The sequence below is a fragment of the Heloderma suspectum genome, chromosome 12 (genome assembly GCF_057233095.1).
Source record: "Heloderma suspectum isolate Gila_16-S chromosome 12, 16-S_ref, whole genome shotgun sequence".
In the NCBI taxonomy this organism is placed as follows: domain Eukaryota; kingdom Metazoa; phylum Chordata; class Lepidosauria; order Squamata; family Helodermatidae; genus Heloderma; species Heloderma suspectum.
In genome coordinates this window covers 1,820,395-1,843,351 of record NC_139469.1, presented here as the reverse complement: position 1 = coordinate 1,843,351, position 22,957 = coordinate 1,820,395, and the positions used below count along the sequence as shown (strand labels likewise).

Here is a 22,957-nt window from a genome sequence, read left to right as displayed (position 1 = left end):
CTCATTGAAATCTTGGGATGGCTGGTGTCAGGAGCGCCCTAGCTGCCTCTTGCAGTCCCCTCCAATAGCCAACTCAGGACTCAGACGACGAGGATTCTTTCCAAGGCTCTATTCCTTTATTACTTTATGACTCTTTCAGATACTAATCAGTAGCGACTAAGCAAGGAACAGCACTGGGGAAAGATAGCAGAGTAGCCTAAGCTCCAGGTAAGGCAGTTGGTCCCTGTTTGAAGGGGAACCATGGGAGGACTCTGAAGTTATGGGCTAGGGAGAGATCCTCCCTCTTTCCCTTGGGTCCTTGGGAAGCGACCGTTGTTTGCGGACCAAGGGAGCACTACGCCTGCTTTCTATGCCCTCCATCTGTCACTGCTCCCTGAGTCTGTGCCGAGCGTCCAACAAGCCCCCCTCCAGCGCTCTCTCACTGCCAGGGTCACTATCTATCCCAGGAATACTGGCAGGAGGAATCTCTGCCAGCTGCTGTGCCTGCAAGGGATGAGCGGGCTCCTCTCCCACGGATTGCTGTTCCTCCTCGGAATCAGAACTGCTCTGGGGCTCTATGGGCTCAGTTTCCACCCTGACAGCTGGTTAGAATGGCTTCATTTATCCATTCAATTTATTTGTAACCCACTTTTCTTTTTCCAAAGAAAACCCAAAGTGGCAAACAATATAAAGAGAATACAATCAAGATAATGCTATCAATAAGCAGTATTAATCTCACCATCAGTACACCAATATGAGCAGAAGCAATCAAAATCAAAACTAGCAATATAGAAGAGCAGCAATACCAGTGTCAACAATACATAAAATGCAAATATAGTTTCAAATATAAATACAGCCCAATAAGCATAAATTCAAACAGCAGATCAGTCATTAAGGAGATATCGCATCACCCCCTGGAAATATGCAAAGCCACCCATGCATAAAAATAACCAGTCCCCTAGTCTCCCGAAAAAATGCCCAGGAAAGAGAGGTAAAAACCCTCTATGACCCAAGCCCCCCTCGAAACGAAAGAGGCCAAAAATGGGATCCACCTCCAAACTAGATCCATCCTCTCACAATGACTCTCACATTAGCCGTAATTATAGATCTGGAAGTGTTGTGTGTTAACCTTTTCCCTTCTTGATCTCTCATATCTTCTCAGGACTGGAATGTAACATGGTACACGGAGCATCCAGATTTCACCAAGTGCTTTCAGAATACCGTCCTCATCTGGATCCCTTGCGTTTACCTCTGGGTTTGCTTCCCAATCTACTTCATGTACCTCCGCCACCATGACAGGGGCTACATCCAAATGTCGCGTCTCAACAAAGCCAAAACGGTAAGCGACTCGTGGTTCAGTTGCTGTTGAGTTTCAGCTTCGGCAATCAGATGTGGGAATAACAATCCTGCTTCATCCAGGAGAGGAGTTGTGGGGGTGAACGAGATTCCTTCACCAAGTGAAAGCTCTTTGAGTGCACACAAGCACTGCCAGATGTCCTTGTGAATCTTAGTGGGCCCACCCCACCATTTCTTGGGCTTGCCTGCTCGAAGTGGAGGTGGTACAAGGGCAGTGTCCTTTGCAGGAACCGCTGCAGTCCCCTGTGTCGGTGCAGGCTCCAGAGCCAGCTCCAGGTTTTGAGGTTCCTTGGGCAAGACACTCTCGGGGGGCCCCTCTGCCTTCTCGCCACCCTGGTCACCAGCTGCTCTTGCTCCTCACCCTCTCTCTCACCTTTTCTACCAGTTGCTTGCTTGACGGGCTGAGAGCTGGTGAACAAGGAGGCCGCGGCATCTGCTGCTCCTCCTTCTCCCCTCCACCACTGTCTGGGCCAAAGCAAAAGGCAGGGGAACAGGCAGGTTGCAGTGGTGAGGCGGAGGAGCCTCTCCAGGGGACTGTTGTCTGCGGGCCCCTGTGCCGGGGTACGAGCCCTTGGCGCCAGTCCCGAGTATGGCACGTAATAGTGTGTGCAGAACGTCCCTCTGCGTGGCTGCTGCCGCCTGAGGTTGTACCGGTGCCTCTTTTGCAATCCTCTCACACCCTCAAGTCAGCCCTTTGGGTCTTCATTTTACTGTGGAGCAACTCCACGTTTCCTGTGGATACGCACAGAGGGGAGGGGAAGGCAGCACTACACCAACAGCTAGGGTTGGATAGCTGCACATAGGTTTATTTACTGAGTTTTACATAAGATAGGTATCCCTTCCCTCTCAGTTGCAATTTCTGAGGCTGCCCACAGCATTATTAAAAACAAGAAGATAAAAAACCCAAGCACAACCAAACATAACAATCAGCCCAAAATGAATTAAAACAGCAGCTGGGATGAAAGTGAAAGAGAAGACCAAAGGGAAAACCAAACAACAACAAAAGGTCAGATCAGAAGAACATTTGAGTCCTATGAAACGTCTGGGGAAATCAGCTTCAGCTGCCCTCTTAACGCCATCAACAAAGGTGCACAATGGTTAGGCAGGGGAAATGAGTTCTGTGGTTGAAAAAGCTCTAGGATTGCCTTCCAGATGACCCTCATTGTTCCCCAGGCATGCTGGCTGGGGATGATGGAATTTGTAGTCCACACCTGGAGGGCACCAGGTTGTAGAAGGCTGGCATATTGTCACACATACTTGCAGTGACATAGCAAGATGCTGGCTGAAAGAAAGGTGATTGTGCATTGTGTGTGTGAGAGAGAAGGTCTTGGGATGAGGAGGTGGGCCACTCCAGCTGTGCTCTGGGATACAGCAGGTGAAAAAACAGCTCTTGGCAATAGAGTGGCAGTCTCCGGGAGCCCCGCTCCCCACTACCAGGAGACCTGCTTCTCCTAACGTAACTTTCTCACCAAATGATATTTTTATGTCCTTTTTGTATTTCAGGCCTTGGGCCTCTTATTGTGGATAGTCTGCTGGGCAGACCTTTTCTACTCTTTCTGGGAAAGAAATCACAACATTCTCCGAGCTCCAGTTTTTTTAGTTAGCCCTACAATTTTGGGCATAACAATGGTAAGTTGATTCTTCTGTAGTTCTGGGCAGTTTTAGCAGTAGAAATTCATTTGTAACCTAGAATGACAGAAATGGCTAAAAAAACGGTTAAATGTATTAGATGACTAAAATGCACATTTGGAAAATAAATTATACTTGCACTCTTAATTGTAAGTTTAATGCCTACCTTGTTGCTGTTCCAGTGCAGTGTTATCAGATACGATGCTAGGAACACAACTGCTGATTGTATTTATACGTGGTGGCTCTGTTTCACCTATCATCACGGCTCTACAAACATCCTTGAACAGTAATCAGCTACCTTTTGATTTCTCTCTCCACAGCTGCTTGCTACATTTTTGATACAGTATGAGAGGATGAAAGGAGTTCAGTCTTCAGGACTAATGCTACTTTTCTGGCTCGTTGCGCTCCTCTGTGCTATCATAACTTTTAGATCCAAAATAATGCACGCCTCCCGTACGGTAAGCAGTCTCTTCTCAGCTAAGCAAGGATAACTCCTGGGAATTGCAGGGGGTTTGCTTGCTTAATGATTGGACTTGTGATCCTGCTGGAGCACAGGACAGCAAGTGAGTTAATGACCCAGTAAATGTTCTCTCATTTGAAGCTTTAAAAGCCATGTCATGCTTGTGCTGTTTTCTTTGGAGCTCTAATCAAAGTCTTGATGACCTTGCCAAAGAGCAATCCAGAGATATGACCCAGAGCAAAGATACGCTCACATTTTGTTGAAAAAGCTTATGACATGCTTAGTTCTTTTTCCTGAGAATTATCATTTCCGGCGTTGCCTTTTGTATGTGGTAGCTACAATGGCTGTACTTGCATGTACACACACACAATCTAACACCGCTATCTACTGCACGTCCCCCATCCCCTCCTCCCAGTATAGTTCATTCCACCTTTGACATCCAAGCTTAAACTGGACACCTTTTACCTATATGCCCCATCTCCCTGATCTACGCAATCCATTTGATTGGGCATCGAAGACTCTTGGGAGTCTTTCTTGTACGTGCATAACAGTCTGCACATTATACCATGTGCAGGATGAGGATTGATGGGTACAAGCCAGGCCGATTTATAGGATTTCTTGTTTGAGATTGCAAGGACACCTTAAAGAAAAGGCCAACCAACCCTATATTCAATCTCTGTCTCTCACCCTTTGCTAGCATGGTTTGATGTTGTCTTTCTATTGTTGCCCACAGGGAAATGGTTTGCTCATGGGAATGTGTAGAGCAGATTGAGGCTGGGCAGGTGCTCTTCCTATTGTCATGTCTTTCAAGTTTCAAGAAAAATTGTGGCATCCCTGTTTGCTACAGACTGGAGTTAGGTCATAGGCATGGTGGGGGTGCCTGGCTTTTGTTCTCCTCTTTTCAATTATTATTTAATTTTCATTAGGTGCTTCTGATTCTCAGGAGACACACTTCAGTCTGCTCATAAGCTGGCTGTTAGCCTCCAAGGGCCAGCATTTATTTATTAAAAGTATTTATTATAATTATATCCCACCTTTCCTTTAAGGAACTCAGGGTGGCGTATGTGGTTCCCTGCCCCCATTTAATCCTCACAACAACCCTGTGAGGTAGGTGGGCTGAGAGAGAGTGACTGGTTCTGGCCACCCTGTGAACATCACATCTGAGCACAGATTTGGACCCTGGTCTCCTCAGTACTAGTCTGACACTCTAACCATTCTGAGTTGTAGCTGTGTCCTCTAAAATGACATGTATCATAAGAACATCTGAACAGCCCTGCTGGATCAAATTGCCAAATAGTCCAGAGTCCTGTTTCCCCTGGGCTACCAGCCAGATGCCCAAATGGGAAGCCCAGAAGCAGGATGTGTGTGCAATACCCCTGTCCCACTTTTGTTCCCCAGCAACTGGTATTAATTGGCGTACTGCCTCTAACCTCTGTCGCCACCACTACCATGAATTTGTCGCTGCCACCACCACTTTTAAAACCATCTAAAATAGTGGCCATCACCACATCTTGTGGAAGCGAGTTCCCTAGTTTAATTATGTTCTGTATGAAGAAGTTCTTCCTTGTTTCATCTGTCCTGGGTCTCCTGCCGATCAGTTTCACTGGATGAGCCCAGATTTTAGTATTATGAGTTAGGGAGAAAAACTTATCTCTTATCAACTTCCTCCAAACGTTGCCTATTTTTAAGTTTCTATCAGCCCACTAACGACTGTGTCCAATTCTTTTTCTAGGGTGCTACAGTTGATGTTTTTCGCTATATTACCTTCTACATGTATTTCACCTTGGTGCTAATACAGCTGATACTGTCCTGTTTCCCTGAACGTCCACCATTGTTTTCAGAAACCATTCATGTCCCTGTAAGTAATAAGCCATGGTTTTGCCATGGAAGATGGCTCTGTGAGTGACACCTGGGAATATGTAATGTTTGCTTAAGTAAATTGCTTCTAATAAGTTTGCTTGGCTGTATGTATGCTCATGGTTAAAATGAGTATTTTTGAACTGTCTTCTTAGAGTTTCCAGAAAGCAGTAAGATTATTAGCTGAAATGCTTGTGGTGGTTTCATTTTTTTAAAGGTCATTTCGTTCCTATTTTTCTGTTGCTATAAATATTGCAATCTGGAAACTTTTTGTGTGTGCATGAATCAAAACTGGTGTTCATAAATCAGTGGGGAAGTTCTGAGAAGAGATTTGTGAATTGGAGGGTTGTTTCTGGTGTCTGGCAACTTCTTTCTATTGGTTGAAATGTTCACTTTTTAATGTCCTCAGATATACTTATGAGTTGCAAGAAACCCTTCCTGTCTTCAAAAATACTACAAGTCTTCGGTCTATTTCGTAGGATTAACACCATTACTCTGTTTTGACAGTTGTAATTTAGCTCCTAAGGGTGCTTATAGTCTTGTTATCCTTAGAGGGTGATGCACCACACCGACTTATGTGGCCTCAAGTGGCTTATGCATTTGCTCAGCCTGACCACGATGCTAGTTTACTTTTTAAAAAACTACAGGAAACAGATAAACATCTGTGGGGGGCGGGGTGGGGACCTGACTAGCTGGGACTGAACAGTGGCATAAAACCGTAAAAGGAAATATATAGTGGGTGCACTTGAACATATAAAAGCAAGCTTTGGGTTCACACTGTCCTTCCTTCCCTGGTACATAGTGACCATGTTTGGGCATCACAAGAAGCCAGGATTCTCCAGAGCCCTGACTAACCAGCATGTTGACCAGTCAGTCCCACTTGGCTCCTCCTGCAATGGGGGCAGCTAAACAAACCATAGGTTTGTAGTGACAACTGAACTGGGGATTCCAGCTTGTCATTCCTCAAATAAGCCAGAGTCATAAGCCAAAAACAAACCATGGCTTATGATGCTGGCTTGTTCGGAGCGAGACAAGCCAGAATCTTTGGTTCATGATCAGCAGACCACAGACGGAAGGTTTTGTTTAGCTGCTCCCACTTGCAGGTGGAAGCAACCAGGCAGCATGCCCAAACACACTGCTTGTAACCAATAAGCCAGAATTCTCCAGAATCCTGGCTTATTGTTGTGTACGAATGTTGCCTCTGTGTGAATTTGGACAATTGGATCTTCGCTTAATGAGCCGAGATGAATGGGACTTTGGTTGCACACGCAGCCTCCTTGCTCCTCCCTTTGTGCAAGTGAATGAATCAGGAAGTCTTCCACTAACTATAGTTTCCTGTTTTGTCTGAACTGGAAAATTAGGGTTAACTGCTTCAGAACAAGCCAAGGTGTGAAGTTGGCTTAATATCATGGCTTATTCTAAGGCTCCTTTGGGCTCACTGTTGTAATGCCAAGCCTTGGTTTAGCGTGGTGTCTGAACAGCCCCAATAATCATCATAGGTACAAATTCCTATGGTAGACTTGTCCCAGTTACACTCCTGGTTGACAACACCCACTGTAGGACACTCTCTAAATGGAAGCACTAGCAAATGACACTCTTAAGTGGTAAATGGAAAACAACACGTTGTTTTAATAAGAAACTGAATATGAATTCAAGCTTAGAACAGGAATTAGCTGTCCATTTGGGAGGCCTGAGTTCAAATCCTGGCTGTATTATGGACCTAGTTCTTTGACTTTAGTTGCTGCTGTTCTTGTTTGCTTATGAAGTTTATGTGTCACTTCCCACCATAAAAACGCAGTTTTGAGGCAACTTATACCCCCCACACACACAGAAATTCATAATTAATATAACAGAAGAAACAGACAATCAATCAATAAAATGATAATTTGCAAATAACGCAAATAAAAACAAACTTCCCCACATGGGATTAGGGAGACGAAGGCAGATGTGCCTTTCTAAAAGGGATGTTAATGGTAGGAAAGAGCAATCAAAGCCCTTCATTGTGATCGCTGCCAATACCTTCTGCCAACATAAATGTTTTATCTCTGACTTTTCTCTTTCTTCTTGAATTGTCCAGTCAGATAAGGTTTTGCTCTTCAGCTCCTTTGCAAGTAGACTGTTACCAGCATGCTGGTAGCTTCGACAGTTGGAAAGCCTGACCTCCCCTTCCTTTTGCACACCAGGCTATCTGTTTGATCGCGAGGTCCAGTTTTGGGAATTTCTGCTTTTAAACCACATTACTTGCATTGCTAGTTGCTGTTGTGTTTGGGTATTTCGGAGGGATTTCCTTGCAGATCTGTTTCATGTTACTACAGGAAGCATTTTTAGGGTGTGTTTTAATGGAAAAGTTGAGCAAATGAAGGAATGTGCTGGAAATGCTTGATGGCTTGCACAATTCATATTTTCTTTAACTGAGAGGTGGCTGAACCGATAAAAGGATGCACCAGGTTTGTGATGTGGTGCTAGTTTTAGCTATGCCAAAGGAGGAACTAAAGCATGACAAGAAAACACTGGAATCCTTACATAGGACTCATGGTGTTATTTCAGAAATGTAATCGAGGCAAGATTTGGTGGCTTGTGGGGGTTGTTGTTTTTATTTAAGTCCAAACATAAAATGTGTGACTGGCTGAAACAGGCTCAGAGGAGTTCACTTTCACTGCATGCGAGGCTGCCTGGTGTTTTTTAGCGCTGCTGTTTTGCTTAATCAGAGGGTGGAGACCATGATGAGCACACTTGTGCTGATGCATTGCTTATGGCCGTGAGAAGCCTGCCATAATGAAATGTGTGGGCACACCACCTGCCCTGAGAGGCCAGTGATGAATGAGGTCGTCCAAGTTCAGTGGATGTCTCAGAGGTCAGGAACGCTCTGAGCTGCTTAGCAGAAAACAAGTACAGGAGCTGCCTCTCTGTGCCTGGAGATGCAGGCTACCTTGCTGAAGAGAAGGAGTGAGTTTCCACTCCCTCTGTGTGGCAGAAAGCGCTCTTCCTTTCCAGGACCAGTATGAATTCCTGCAGGTGTTTTTGGTGATAACAGCAGGCCAAGCAAGCAGGATTCGTGCTTGCGGGGGAAGGCAGTTCATCTCCACCAGCTGACCAAAGAGACATCAGACTCTGATGTCTCTTCAGCCTGGCATACACGGGTCAGTTCTTTGATGACGAGCCATGCTGGAATGGTAGTAACTGGGGATGTCACCCAGTTAAAGAAATCTTAGTTGATTAATCAGACTGGGTTTAATCTATTCAATTTCCGTACATTTGAATATGACTAAAACAATAGTTTTGAAGGCCGGGGGGAAAGGCCTAGTTCCTTTGTGTTACAGGGGTGCATATCTGTGTTGCAGCAGGTGCCACCTTAGAAGAGCCGTTCCCCCTTTTTGTGAGAGTAAAGTGGGAATACCTCTCCTAAGAGAAAACTTGGGCTATTGGGCAGAAGAGAAGTGCAGAAATAAACAAACGAGAGTGCATTCCAGCTATTTGTATAAGTTCTTACATTTAAAAAAATTCAAGGTTTGCTTGATTAATCAGGCACAGATAATTAGTCTGGTTTTTTAAAATGTTTGCAACTGATGGATCTGCTCCATGTAATCAGTAAAGGTTGCAGCCTAGTGGTCCTGAGTGTGTGTAGGACAGTCCCTTACAGACCCTCTTCACCTGCATGCTTCTCCCTCACCTTCTAGCACTCACGTACCCATTTCCTCAGCTGCAGCCGCAGTTCTCACAGAATCACAGAATAGTAGGGTTGGGAGGGGCCTGCAAGGCCATCGAGTCCAACCCCCTGCTCAGTGCAGGAATCCAAGTCAGAGCATCCCTGACAGATGGCTGTCCAGCCTCGTCTTGAAGGCCTCCAGTGTGGGAGAGCCCACCACCTCCCGAGGTCATTGGTTCCATTGTCGTATTGCTCCAAGAGCCAGGAAGTTTTTCCTGATGTTCAGCCGGAATCTGGCTTCCTGCAACTTGAGCCCATTATTCCGTGTCCTGCACTCTGGGATGATGGAGAAGAGATGCTGGCCTCCTCTCTGTGGCAACCTTTCAAGTACTTGAAGAGTGCTATCATATCTCCCCTCAGTCTTCTCAAGGCTAAACATGCCCAGTTCTTTCAGTCTCTCCTCATAGGGCTTTGTTTCCAGTCCTCTGATCATCTTTGTTGCCCTCCTCTGAACCCTCTCCAGTTTGTCTGCATCTTTCTTAAAGTGTGGTGCCCAGAACTGGACATAGTACTCCAGATGAGGCCTAAGTAGTGCTGAGTAGAGGGGAACTAGTACTTCCCGGGATTTGGAAGCTATGCTTCTATGAATGCAGCCCAAAAGAGCATTTGCCTTTTTTGCAGCCACATCACATTGTTGGCTCATCTTCAGCTTGTGATTGACAACAATTCCAAGATCCTTCTCGCTTGTAGTGTTGTTGAGCCACGTATCCCCCATCTTGTAACTGTGCATTTGGTTTCTTTTTCCTAGGTGCAGAACTTGGCATTCATCCCTCTTAAATGTCATTCTGTTGTTTTCTGCCCAGCGCTCCAGTCTATCCAGATCACTTTGAATTTTGTTTGTGTCTTCCAGGGTATTAGCTATCCCGCCCAATTTTGTGTCATCTGCAATTTTGTTCTTGTAGTCATCGGGACTAACTCAGCCAGGCAGGAGTCGCTTCCCTTTTCTACTGACCCTTTCCTGCCCTCACTCGCAGGTCTTGTGCAGGCCTCCCGATTCCACATGTTGCACACTCCTGTTGATGATGTTGGGCAGAGCAGAACGGCTGATGTCCCCTTGGTCGGCCTTGGCCGGTCAGGAAGGGTGGGATGGTGCTTTTGTTCTCCATCCCTGGATTTCAGCGCGTGTGGCATCTGAGCAGCCCTGTAGGGGAAACTCCTTTCCTCCCTCTTAAGCACATGAATAAACGGATTTGCAGTAACAAACAGAATAACATCCCAGCCCTTATCTGGAGTGAACAAACACTGCCTGTGCGGTGGGCATTCCACCCACCACTCCAGGAAGCAAGTGCGACCAGGGTTGGTACACAGACGGGCACGCTCTTCTCCTTGGCAGTTGGCTCTTTGTTGATGTTGGCCACTGCGTCTCAGGTCTGCTGTTTGGAGCTGAGCTGGCGTGGAAACGAGGGACTGAGTTCTGTCCCGCCACCCCCATTGTCTGCCCTTTTTGTAACCCCTGCTGCTGTGTTGTAGTTGGCCTGGCATTTTATCTGCTGGGAGGGGTGCAGGCAGTGAATGGTTTCTGGCTTGGGTGTGGGTTTTAAAGTCTGAGAAAGGGAAAACAAACTGACCATCAGTCAGTCGCTGTCTGACAGTGTTGGGAGTTGCTTGGAATGAGAGTGGCGACTTCGTGTGGCCCAAGAAGTCGCCCTGTCAAAATTCTCATCTTCCCCCACTGATAATTTCTAACAGTGATGGAACTGCTGGTGTTCGCGTGTGTGTGTGCGCACGCCTGCGCGCCCGCGTGTGTGCGTGCAAGGGTTATTTTGGAGCCCAGCAGCACTGGCTCCAGTTGACCTGACTATTTGGCAACTTTTGTCAATGCAAAGCAGGGGAACTTTGGGGAAGGCTCAGTGGCAGAGCCCCTGCTTTGCATGTAGAAAGTCCCAGGTTCAACTCTGGGGTCTCCAGGTAGGCCTGGGAAAGACCCCTGTCCAAAACCCTGGAGAGCCACTGCTGGTGGTCAGTGTAGTCAGTGCTGAGCTAGGTGGACCAATAACCTGACTTGGTCTAAGGCAGCAACCTGTGTTCCTAAATATTTCATTGAAAACACATTTTCATTCTTACTTTTAAGGCCTAGCTGCAGAACATGCTTTTTAGCGGAGAGTTAGCAGATGCCTAGGACTCCGATTCTGGCATCACACAGCTTCATCTTTCCCCTCATCTGCTGCCTCCCTATTGCTGTGTTGTATTTCTGAGAGCTACATTGAAAATATTTCCCATGAAGTACTATACGGAAACAAAGTACAGACGCGTACTGGAATTCTGTGAGATGCATCACCTTTGTATAAGCACATGTTTGGTTTGTTGAAATGAATTCAAGATGCAAAATTGGGAGTCCTGAGACAGAGAGAGAGAGAGAGAGAGAGAGAGAGAGAACATGCACATTAAAATGCAGAAAGGAAATTAGAAGCTGAAAATTGCTGGGTATGGCAGGCTTCAGTGGGACAACAGCCCTTTTCTGTTGAGCTTTCATTTCAATGATTGCATTTCTATTCTACCCAATAGCCAAAGCTCTCTGGGTGGTTCACAAAAACTACAACCCAAAAAACAGCATAATGAAAACATAATATAAGATCTTTAACAACAAACTTTAAAAACAATTTAAAACAGCTAAAACCCCATTACAATAAGATACCGGTACCTGATAAAAACAACTGAAATTAAAAGCCCCATCATATGCCATCAAATGCCTGGGAGGAGAGGAAAGTCTTAACCTGGCACTGAAAAGATGAAAATGTTGGTGCCGTGTGGGCCTCAGTGGGGAGAGCATTCCACAATTGGGGGCTATCAGCAAGAAGGCCCTCTCCCTTGTTGTCATCCTCTGAGTCTCCCTCAGAGGAGGCACTCAGCGGAGGGCTTCAGAAGAAGTTGATTGAAGTATCTGGGCAGGTTTGTATCAGGATATGATATTTCATTTGTAACTGGCTGAATCTTTCTGTCCCTCAGAACCCCTGCCCGGAGTCCAATGCTTCTTTTCTGTCCAAGATCACATTCTGGTGGATCACTGGGTAAGAGAACAAATCACTTTAGAGTAGAGCTCCAGCAAACAACTTCTCTCAGGCCTGCTTTTTGCATGGTTCACTCAAGGTTCTGTTGTCTTTGGCAAATATACATATGTGGATGAAACCAGTATATGTGGGATCGGTCTCCGTTTAGAAGAAGTTAAAACCAACAGAATGTTACATAGATCCAAGAATTCCAAGCAAAATATACAAATGAGCATATGTTTAGTGGCATAATTGAAAGGGATGAGAGAATCGTTGAAATTCTCAAAGACCACAGGCTGGCTGATTTTTCTTTTTCTTTCTAAAAAGAATCATGATTATCTAAGGCATGTGTCTGTTTTAAAAAAAAAATCAGTTTATGAGCTATGCAATGTACAGTCAGGGCCAGAAATATTGGAACAAGGATAACTGTTTTGGCAGTTGGCCTCTGTACACCACCACATTGAAGTTGAAAGGAAACACACCCAGATGGGAGCGCAGTCAGGACTTTCAGCTGTAATTCAAGGGGTTGGACAAAAGTGGGGCACTAACCATTCAGGAAGGACAGCCAGTGGCATACAAACTCACCCATTGTTGGTGGCCCATAAGTAATGGAACGAATGGCTGACAAGCAGCTGCATGGCCAGGTGTGGCCTGTTTCCTGGGTACCCCATGACCAACCAAGCAGATAAAAAGCCTGGAGGTGGTTCTGAGTGTTACATGTGCATTTGGTAGCTGTTCACTGGGACTCCCAACATGAGGTCCACAGAGGTGTCCATGCGAGTGAAGGAAGCCATCATTAGGCGGGGGAAACAAAATAAACTCATCAGAGAGATAGCAAAAACAGTGGGAGTGGCCAATACAACAGTTTGGAACATCCTGAAAAAGAAGGAATTAACTGGCAAGCTCAGCAACAGCAAAAGGCCTGGAAGACCACGGAAGACAACTAAAGTGAATGACCACAGAATTCTGCTCATGGTGAAGGCTAGATTAGATCAGACAGGCCAGATTAGCCTTTGCCAGCAAACACCTAAAAAAACCTGCCCAGTTCTGGAATATGATTCTTTGGACTGATGAAACCAAGCTTAACTTGTACCAGAATGATGGGAAGAGAAAAGTATGGAGAAGGAAAGGCACAGCTCATGATCCAAAGCATACCACATCATCTGTCAAACATGGTGGAGGCAGTGTTATGGCATGGGCATGTATGGCTGCCAATGGAACTGGGTCACTGGTGTTTATTGATGACCTGACTGCAGATAAAAGCAGCAGGATGAATTCTGAAGTGTATAGGGCTGTAGTTTCTGCTCAGATTCAGCCGAATGCTGCCAACTGATAGGACGCCGCTTCATATTGCAGATGGATAATGACCCAAAACATACAGCAAAAGCTACCCAAGAGTTTCTGAAGGCAAAGAAGTGGGATGTTCTTCAATGGCCAAGTCAGTCCCCTGATCTCGACCCAATACAGCATGCTTCTGACTTACTGAAGACAAGACTGAGGGCAGAAAAACCCACAAACAAGCAGCAGCTGAAGGCAGCTGCATGAAAGGCCTGGCAAAGCATCTCGAGGGAGGAAACTTAGCATTTGGTCATGTCCATGGGTTCCAGACTTCAGGCAGTCATTGACTGCAAAGGATTTTCATCCAGGTATTAAAGGTGATCCTTCAGTTTGAAATGATGTTGGTTTGTTCCATTACTTATGAGCCACCAACGATGGGGTGTGTGTGTGTGTGTATGCCACTTGCTATACTTCCTGAATGGTTAGTGTCCCACTTTTGTCCAACCCCTTGAATTACAGCTGAAAGTCCTGACTTCACTCCCATCTGGGTGTGTTTCCTTTCAACTTCTATGTGATGGCGTACAGAGGCCAACTGCCAAAACAGTTATCCTTGTTCCAATATTTCTGGCCCTGACTGTACTTTGTGGCTAAATAAATATGCTTATCAGTTCCACTGTTTTGCCCTGTTAATGTTCTGTATTTACTTATATATATTTTTGTAAGCTGCCTTTGCCAGTGGACATGGCCCAAGGCAACCTGCAAGATAAAAACAACCATTATATTATAAAGGTACATACTAAAAACAAGGCAGCATAAATGGAAAAGAGTCTGATATAAATACAGTACTGTAAAACAGCAGTAGCTAAATAAAATAAGTGTAAACCCTTGGGAAGTAAATAACATTTTAAACATGGAGTTGAAGGCAGACTGCAAAGAAGGCTGTTTTCATAGAACAGGAACCACCACCAAAAAGGCTCTGCTTTGAGGCCAATAGATCTTGCTTCCTGGGTAGAAGGGATACTGAGCAGACCCTTTTCAGATGACCTGGGAGGAAGGGGAGGCTAATATAGGAAAGGCTCTGTAATGTGTTCTGAGGAGCGTGGCAAAGATGATGAGGGTCCTGGTGTTGCAGAACCCAGAGTCAGAGAGACCACGGAGTGAAGGAAAAAGAGATTCTTTATTTAACGCGCGGGCTTAAGGCTGGAATCATTTCCAAAGAGCCAGAAGCCCCGAAATACATCAGCGCATTGTTTTTATAGACATTGTGACACACATGAAACGGCTCCTCCTCCCCCTCCCGCGTGGGGTTGCAGTCCTCAACGTTTCTTCTCCTAGCACCATTGTTTATAATACAAGAACTGGGTTATAGGGTAGCCATGATAAGGAGAGAACAGCAGAGAACAAGATATACAATTGTATGACCTTTGACAAGATAAGGAATTCCTGTGTCTCGTCAGCTTACAACAATATATTCAAGGGAGAAAGAGCTCAGCAAGAACATGAAGCATGAGACTGCATGAGGCTACTTAGTCTGACCCCCAATATGGCTGCTACACTGGAGACCAAGTCCTAAGAGGAAAGGTTGAAGCTGTTGGGCATGCTTAGTTTCAGAAGACATGGTAAAGGGACAGCTGTCGTCAAATATTTGAAGGGCTGTCCATAGCTGATGGAGCAAATTTGTTTTCTGTTGCTCCAGAGGGTAGGACCAACGGGATCAGTTACAAAGAACAAACAAATACATGACTAAACATTAGGAAGAATCCTGTTTGACTGTGAAACAGACTGCCTTGAAAGGCAGAGGACTCTTCTTCGTTAGGTGGCCATCCAGACTCTTAAAAAACTCTATCAGTGATGCTGCAGGAGTGAATTTCCTGCATCGGCAGGGGGTCAGTCGTTTTCAGCTCTTGTGGTTCTAAGGCCGTTTCACTGTCAAGAGGTGTGCTGCATAATACTATTAAATAGGGGTGCTAATTGCTGACCAAATCATTAGGGGAATAATTGCAACTGATAATGTAGTCTTTGGTTAATGGGCATAATTGTTTTGAATTGTTATGCACTGTATAAATAACTGGTGCATTTTGCTGATGTGTAAATAGTTCCAGGCGGGGTCTTGGCAGCAGCCTTATGTATATCTATGATGCTGGACTGCCTTATCACGCCAACTGAAGGTCATCTGTTCCTAATGCAGGTTGATGGTTCAGGGGTATCGGAAGCCATTGGAAGCAAAAGATTTGTGGTCATTAAACAAGGAGGATACGTCAGAAGAAGTGGTGCCAGGTCTGGCCCGGAATTGGGCAAAGGAGTATGCGAAGGCAAAGAGGTGAGCTCTTGTTAACATACTCTGTCCTCACTAGTTTACAGTAGCTGAAGGAGGACTCCTTTTTGTTTTGATTGTATGTCCAGCGACGAATACATACAAGCAGATTTCTTTCTCTTATTTATGGCGTTACCCCCTCAGTGTCACTATTATCTCTGATGACAACAAATCCAATTGGTAAAGTGATCATCTATGGTGAGTGTGGGTGTCCTGGGTCTATATTTGTGTGGATACCATTGTGGTCAAATTGTGACATTATGGTCCTGTTCACACACAGTGACAACCCATCGATTTAAAAACCGATGGGTTGTTGCACACGAGTGCCTGCCTCTTCCCCTTTCATCTCACAACCCATGATTGGCTGCTTTGTAGGTCGTGCAAACCCAGACTGCTGGGTTGTTTAGGGGCTAAACAACCCAGTGGTTAACCCACAACAATCTCCACTTGTGCATGACAACCCATCAGTTTTTAAACGGATGAGTTGTCATTACACATGAACCAGGTCTTAGCATGGCTAAGAGCTGGTCATAGATTGTCTTCCAAGCGGCTCAGCCAGGGGAACACTTAGAATGCCACTCTGCCTCACAGTTAGGAGAGGGAATGGCACACAGAGCAAAAGGAAACCCTTGCTGTTATCTCCAGTCAGTGGCTGGAGAGGATTCCTCTCTTTGGTAGCCTCCCCAAGTCCCCGCTAGCCTCTGGGGGCAGGGCATGGGGAGGGGGAGGCACCTGTGTAGGAGCCCGCCTCTGCGAGTTGGACAGGGAAACTCTATGGCCTGGATTGGGATGGAGGTTCGCCATCTGTGTCTTATACCAAATGTAATTATATGTGTAAAGAAATGTGAAAGGGGCATAAAGATATGTTGAGTGAAAATGAACACTCTGAGCAACCATTAAGGTTGGGTCTCTGAATGCTTCTGTCTTGATAGGCTGCCGGTGCCAATGATGTACTCTCCCAACAAACCAACAAAACTGAGCAGCTCAAATGGGGATGTGACAGAAGAGGCTGAAGCTCTGATTATCAAACCTTCCCAAAGTGACAAGGAGCCATCCCTCTTTAAGGTGTTATACAAAACCTTTGGGCCGTACTTCCTCATGAGCTTCCTGTTTAAGGCCTTTCATGATCTGATGATGTTTGCAGGACCTGAAATCTTAAAGTAAGCGTAGCGCTCTCTTCCATCATTGTGAAATACGTGACAGATGGGATCATTGCTGGCACCTTTCCCAGCTCTTCTGAGCTCAATGGAAAGCTCTCAGCACTGATGGTAGTGATGGTGGTTGGTGGTTTACCTTTGCGTTCTGCTCTTTCTCTTAGAAAGCTGGGAGTGGCTGCCTCGGGTGTCTCAGTGACGGTCCACTCACATACAGATCAGGTCCAGCAGTGGGCATTCCCAGACCATTCACTGGCCCTAGAAATGCCTGGTTCTGGGGCCTCCTGCCCTCCCTCCCCCCAACATTGCAGCCACAAAAGCAAAGCACCCTGACAGGCAGTTCAGGCAGGCCCCCCTGCATGCTGAGCTGGAACAGAGTGTCGATGAACTTGCAGCGGTGCAGGGGGAACATTCTTTTCAGGCACTTCTAAGACCGAACGGTTGAGGTGGATTCAGACAATCTAATTGTCTAATGCACGCTTGGATGTGGCTTCCTTCCCACCTTGCATTTCCTTGGCTAGGTAATTGCATGAGTAAAGTCATGCTCTGAAATAGCCTTCCCTAACCTGGCACCTTCCAGATGTTTTGGACTACAACTCCACCCAGCACAGCCAATGGCCAGGGGTGATGGGCATTGTAGTCCAAAACATCTGGCGGGAACCAGGTTGGGGAAGGCTGGTTTAAAGCAAGTGCCTTGAAATAGCTGTTTGCTTGCCATTTATGAGGAACCACTGGTCCTGCCAGAACCTGCTTAAGCGTTCAGATTTTCCTCCAAGGCCTTTCTCTGGGCACTTGTGCCTTTGGAGGTTAGATGATTGGCAGCTTGGGGGGGGGGGGGGGCGGGCAGGAAGCATCCAGACGTTCAAGTTCATTTTTACCTGCTGTTCAACAGGATTTTATGGTACTTTATGTTTATTAATTGCACATCTTCATATATTGTTGTGCCTTTTGTAAGCTACTTTGAAAATGTGTGTTTAACAACAGGCTAGAAGATCTGGGTTTTTTTCATTGTCATTTTTTAAGGGCACAGTGTTCTACAGTCCTGTTTACCTCTTAGCTGGGTCACTTTGGGCCTCTTTGGAATTGGAAGCTGAATGCGAGTTTCCCAAAGTTGACCCCTTAGTAAATGGCTGAGCAGGGATTTGAGCCAAGTCCAGTGACTTTTGTTTGCTGCCTTCCTTTCTTCTGCAGCTGTCTCTAACATCGCCTGACCTGTTTTTTTCCAGGTTGCTCATTAACTTTGTCAACGACAAAAATGCCCCAAATTGGCAAGGCTACCTGTACACGGTGCTGCTCTTTGTCTCGGCCGGTCTGCAGACTCTGGTTCTTCACCAATACTTCCATATTTGTTTCGTGACGGGAATGAGGCTAAAAACAGCTGTGATCGGTGCAGTCTATCGGAAGGTAGCAATCTGAAATCTGTACCATAACTCTGCCGGCATAGCTGGCACCACAGGCAATGGTGTGCAGTAAAATAAATAAAAAACCAAGACGCTCTTGTGATAAGCTTTAATCCCAAACCCAGGGTTGGTTCGATTTCACTGAGAGCAGTGTTGCTGCGTTTGTCCTCTACTCTGTAAACAGACAGGGATCTGCAGCTGTTCTTATCCGTATGCTGAGATAGTGCCGCAGGCTACAGCTGCGGACAGGTGGCTTCCACCCTGGAAGTGTACTTTAGCGACGGCGTATGAACGGCATACTCGGGGTTACGATACAGTAAATGCACTGTAATGACTGACTTGGAAGGGTTTTGAATGGCAAAGGTGCATTTTCCTCCCTTTCTCCCCGTGTCATTAGTAAAGCTGATGTTTGTGTTGAGAGGGATCTAGACTGACTTTAAAATGCTGCCTGCCTCTATCAGAAAACATAGGAAGCTTGATCTTGTAGCCGAAAAATTAGGAAGGTGCCTTGTACCAGCTCAGGCTATGGCTGTTTTGCCCGGCGTTGTCTGCTTTGATTCGCAGCAGCTCTCTTGGGTCTCTGGCAGGGGATGCCTTCCCTGTCACCTGCTTCCTGACCTTTTTTAACTGGAGATGCCAGGGATTGGGGCCTTCTGCATGCAAAGTATGTGCTCCACCTCTGGGCTGTGGTCCCTCCCAAAAAGCTGGACTTTACACCAGCTAGCAGGTAGACTGGGTTACCACGCAATCCTATGCATGTTTAGACAGAAAAAAGGCCTACAACTCCCTAGACTGGCTGGGGAATGCTGGGAGCTGTAGGACTTTTTTCTGTCTAAACATGCCTAAGATTGCGCCCTAAACGTCTGTCTTCTTTCTGAAAAACGTCTATGCCTTAACCAGATCCTTTGGAGCAGAGCTGGCAGTTATTTCACATTCTAGACATGACAGCATTTCAAGGGTCCCCAACCTTTCTGGGTCAGTGGGCATATTTGGAATTTTAAGAGTGTCAAGGGCGCTTTCACAAAATGGCTGCCATGGAGGGGGCTAGCCTGTTCATAGAATGGCTGCCATAGTGGCAATGGCTGGTCAAAAACACTAGTTTTTCAGAAGGCAAACAGATGAGACTAAAAGAAAAAATAACTTGCCCAAACACCTAAGTACAAGGCAGAGGTGGGGTCTGAGCTCCCAAACACAAAATTACGCTTTTGAACCCAAATAAAGATAGTGCTGGAGGGCGGCCCTTTGCTTTACAGCAATCCAGCCTCCCAATTAAAACATGATATTTTAAAAAAATCTTTAAAAATAAATTAAGAATCAGGAGGGGCAGAGAGTCTAGTAGGTGCCAAGAGAGGGGTCTGTGGGCGCATTGGGCCCCCGGGCACCTTGTTGGAGACCCCAGTAGCATTTCATTTGGAAGCATCTGTGTTCACGTCCCTCACTGGCTCAGTTCACACATAACATTGAATCATGGATGAGCATTATGAGGAGGAGCCACAACGAGCTCTGGGCTTGCGTGCTCCCCGCTGCCTCTCCTCTTCCTGCATCACCACAAGGCGCAGATTGGATACTTCCATTTCCAGTTTAAATTAACTGCAGTTTGGCATTATGTCTAAGCCCTAACTGCGGTTGATCTTGGCTTGTTTCAGCAAAACGTAGTTAAGATTAACCACAGTTTGTCAGGTTCGAATGACATGGCAAGGTAAGTTAATCAAAGTACCCAGACGCTTCCTTGCTGCCGTGGCGGAGGGGGGACGTGAGCCTGACATGAGCTGAGGCTCTTCCATGTAATGCTGTTGACAAAGCATTGCATGTGAAGCAGCTCCCTAAGCCCAGGCTTGGCTTAACTTTAGGTTCCATGTGTGTTTGTTCATTGTCATCACTGCCAGCTTCATGCACCTAATGAAGCAGGTTTACGCCCTGGGAAATCGCTTAGCTTTAGTCTTGAAGGTGCCACTGGACTCTTCCTTGTATTTGTCTCCTGCTTTCAAGGCCTTAGTCATCACTAACTCAGCAAGGAAGACCTCTACTGTTGGGGAAATCGTCAATCTGATGTCAGTGGATGCCCAGAGGTTCATGGACTTGGCTACCTACATCAACATGGTCTGGTCTGCACCTCTTCAAGTTATACTGGCCTTGTATTTGCTGTGGCAGGTAAAAGTAGCATGTGTACCATTTTTAACTATTTACTTACTGGAGCTAAATAGTGGTGCTGATTTCCCTCGCCAGTTCGTGGAGACTTCTGCAATTCAGGGATTTGGGCACCAAAATCTAGGGTGTGGGAGTGGGGAGATGAAACAAGGGCAGATTTCTCCTGTGCTGTAACCCTCGGCCAGTGGAGGCTGGTGAATCCGCTCTGGGCTTCAGTCAGAACTCTAAAGGAGCTATCCAAGGTGCGCTCCTTTAGAGTTTTTATTGGTTCTGACTGAAACCCGGAGCTGATTCACAACCCCACAGGTAATGGAGCCACCATCCTCCACTGCCCTCTGCTAAGGACTGGATCTTGAACATATGAAGATGCCTTGGACCGAATCTAACCATCGGTCTGTCTAGCCCAAAGTGGTCTCCTCTGACTGGCAGTGGCTTGCCAGGGTCTCAGGCAGTGAAAGGCCTTTCCCGCCTCCTGCAGTGTGATGCTTTTGACTGAACGTGCCGGAGTTTGTCAGGGATCTTGCGCATCCAGCAGATGTGCTCTTCCACTGCCATGAGCCTTCCCCATTTTGCTCTGGCATGAGGGCAGGAAAGGGCTGCTGCATCTGGCAGGGGCTCCCACAGTTCAGGGGGCCTCTGCTGCACACCAGGGCGACTGCCTGGGTGGTGGGTGTGTGAATAACCAGCGGTGCTTCTTCTGACGCTGTACCCTGAACTTGTCCTCCCTAGAATTTGGGTCCTTCCGTCTTGGCAGGTGTGGCTGTCATGTTGCTCCTGGTTCCAGCGAATGCTGTGATAGCAACGAAAACAAAAACCTATCAGGTAGGAGAGTTTGTCCCTGCTTAAGGATGACTGGTTCTGCATGTACAGCATGTGTGCTTGAATGTCTCTCACACCGAGTAGGATAGCGTTATGAATTACTCGTCTTGCTGTCGGTGGCTGACATCTCACACACTGTGGTGTGGTCAGATGTGTGAAGATGACTTACAGAAAGTTTATGATGAACCTGGACTTATAATTGTCACAGCTGTGGTGGGTAAGAGTTTCCTCCAGGCAATGTTGTAAAAGCTGGGCCTCCTTTTGTTTGTTTGACCTGGTTTGCACATAACAGCTAACAATTTGTTAAACAACTCATAGTTGGTCAGGGCTGCATGGCAGTGAGCGAGCGCGTTGACTCCTTCCTGCTAGGGATGTATGAGAAATTCATTTCAGTTTGTTTTTCATTGGGATTTTCCCACTTTGCACCTTCCGGACTGAACACGGACTTGGACTTGATCTGTGGTTGAAGTCTGTACGTTTCCAAGTTTGCAATGTGATTCACAGTCCCCAAAAAAGCATTTGACAACCTGCATACGTTCAAAAAATGCCCATGAAAAAATGCGTGCCTTTGAGAACTGCGCACAACTACACTTTAATCAATGTGAGAGGAATGTGTACGTTTCAAAGATGTGCCTGGGTTGTTTATGGAAGCAAATGCAAAACAGAAGCAGCATGTATGCAGGAGGCAGTGCGCTCACTCACTCCGGTGCCGCCCTGCCAGTTCATGGATTTAACAACCCAGTAACTGATCTTATGTGCGAACCAGGTCTTTGTGCTTCTGTTTAGGCCCCAAACAACTAAACATAAACAGTGTGTGGACAGGCTAGTAAGAGCTTCTGGAGGGCAGTGTCTTCTCTGGACCAATTTGGCAAGGCAGAGTAAACCATATAATTAGCTATTGTGATAGAATAACATGATACTGAAACATCATCTTTTATTTGTTGTTAATCTTCCTGGCTTGGGAAGGAGGATTCAAGCTAGTCTAATGTTTTAATCCGCAACTATCTCTTTATTTCTTCTATGTTTGTTCATTTTCCAGTATATGTTTTTAAAAATAATTATACTATTTATAGACCTCCCTATAACAGACGTTCTCTGGGCAGCTTACATGACAAAAACAGGAACAAATTAAAACAATCAGAATTACAATAAAACTAGAGGAAGGTACATCTAATAAGATACAACTGTAGAGACAGTTGTTATGTTGTAAACACAGTTTCTGCTTTGTGACACAGGGCTGAACTCTCCCATTTTATAGCCCACAGCTACAAGATTTTTAATTTCAGTAGCAAGTTTATGCTGCAGCCTGACTTCAAGAGTTGCCCTGACTTGCTTTTGTGGCAATTGGGTCATTTCAGGTTGCTCACATGAATAGTAAAGACAACAGGATTAAGCTGATGAATGAAATTCTCAATGGGATCAAAGTGCTAAAGCTTTATGCCTGGGAATTAGCCTTCAAAGAAAAGGTTCTGGGGATCAGACAGCAAGAGCTGAAGGTGCTCAAAAAATCTGCTTACCTCGCTGCGGTGGGAACATTCACGTGGGTGTGCGCCCCATTCTTGGTGAGTATAGCGAGGCTTTTAAAAACCTCTGCAATCCTGGCAGGGGGTATCCTGGACTCTCTCTGCTGGTCATCCCCTGCTTTCATAAATGATTACCCATAGAATTTAACTCAGTGTCACATACCTGGCCCACTCTGGAGCATCCTGCGTGAAGGTTTATTCTTCCAGGTGGGCAGCCTGCGTTTCAGAACCGCGAGCCCTCCCACTGTGCAATCAACAGGCAGGGACCCTGTTCGAGCCATGCAGACTTGGCCTAATTAGCTACTCCCGAGCTTTCTATTAGGGAAGGCTTCAGTAGGGCAAGAGAG

The 22,957-nt window shown here is 46.0% G+C and overlaps 1 protein-coding gene across 2 annotated transcripts in view; it reads left to right on the top strand.

Moving 5' to 3' along the window:
• LOC146336426 (multidrug resistance-associated protein 1-like) overlaps positions 1–22,957 on the top strand; it is an 80,331-nt gene that overhangs the window by 23,334 nt on the left and 34,040 nt on the right. Inside the window, exons 2-12 of one of the 2 annotated variants that reach the window (XM_084818058.1) lie at positions 1,142–1,318; positions 2,839–2,964; positions 3,285–3,422; positions 5,157–5,282; positions 11,934–11,995; positions 15,441–15,572; positions 16,499–16,726; positions 17,947–18,124; positions 20,110–20,271; positions 20,998–21,090; positions 22,446–22,649. In XM_084818058.1, coding sequence (XP_084674184.1) covers positions 1,142–1,318; positions 2,839–2,964; positions 3,285–3,422; positions 5,157–5,282; positions 11,934–11,995; positions 15,441–15,572; positions 16,499–16,726; positions 17,947–18,124; positions 20,110–20,271; positions 20,998–21,090; positions 22,446–22,649 — 1,626 coding nt within the window. Of the gene's footprint in view, positions 1–1,141; positions 1,319–2,838; positions 2,965–3,284; positions 3,423–5,156; positions 5,283–11,933; positions 11,996–15,440; positions 15,573–16,498; positions 16,727–17,946; positions 18,125–20,109; positions 20,272–20,997; positions 21,091–22,445; positions 22,650–22,957 lie in introns of those variants that run through there. The other variant, XM_084818059.1, reaches the window with a different exon arrangement.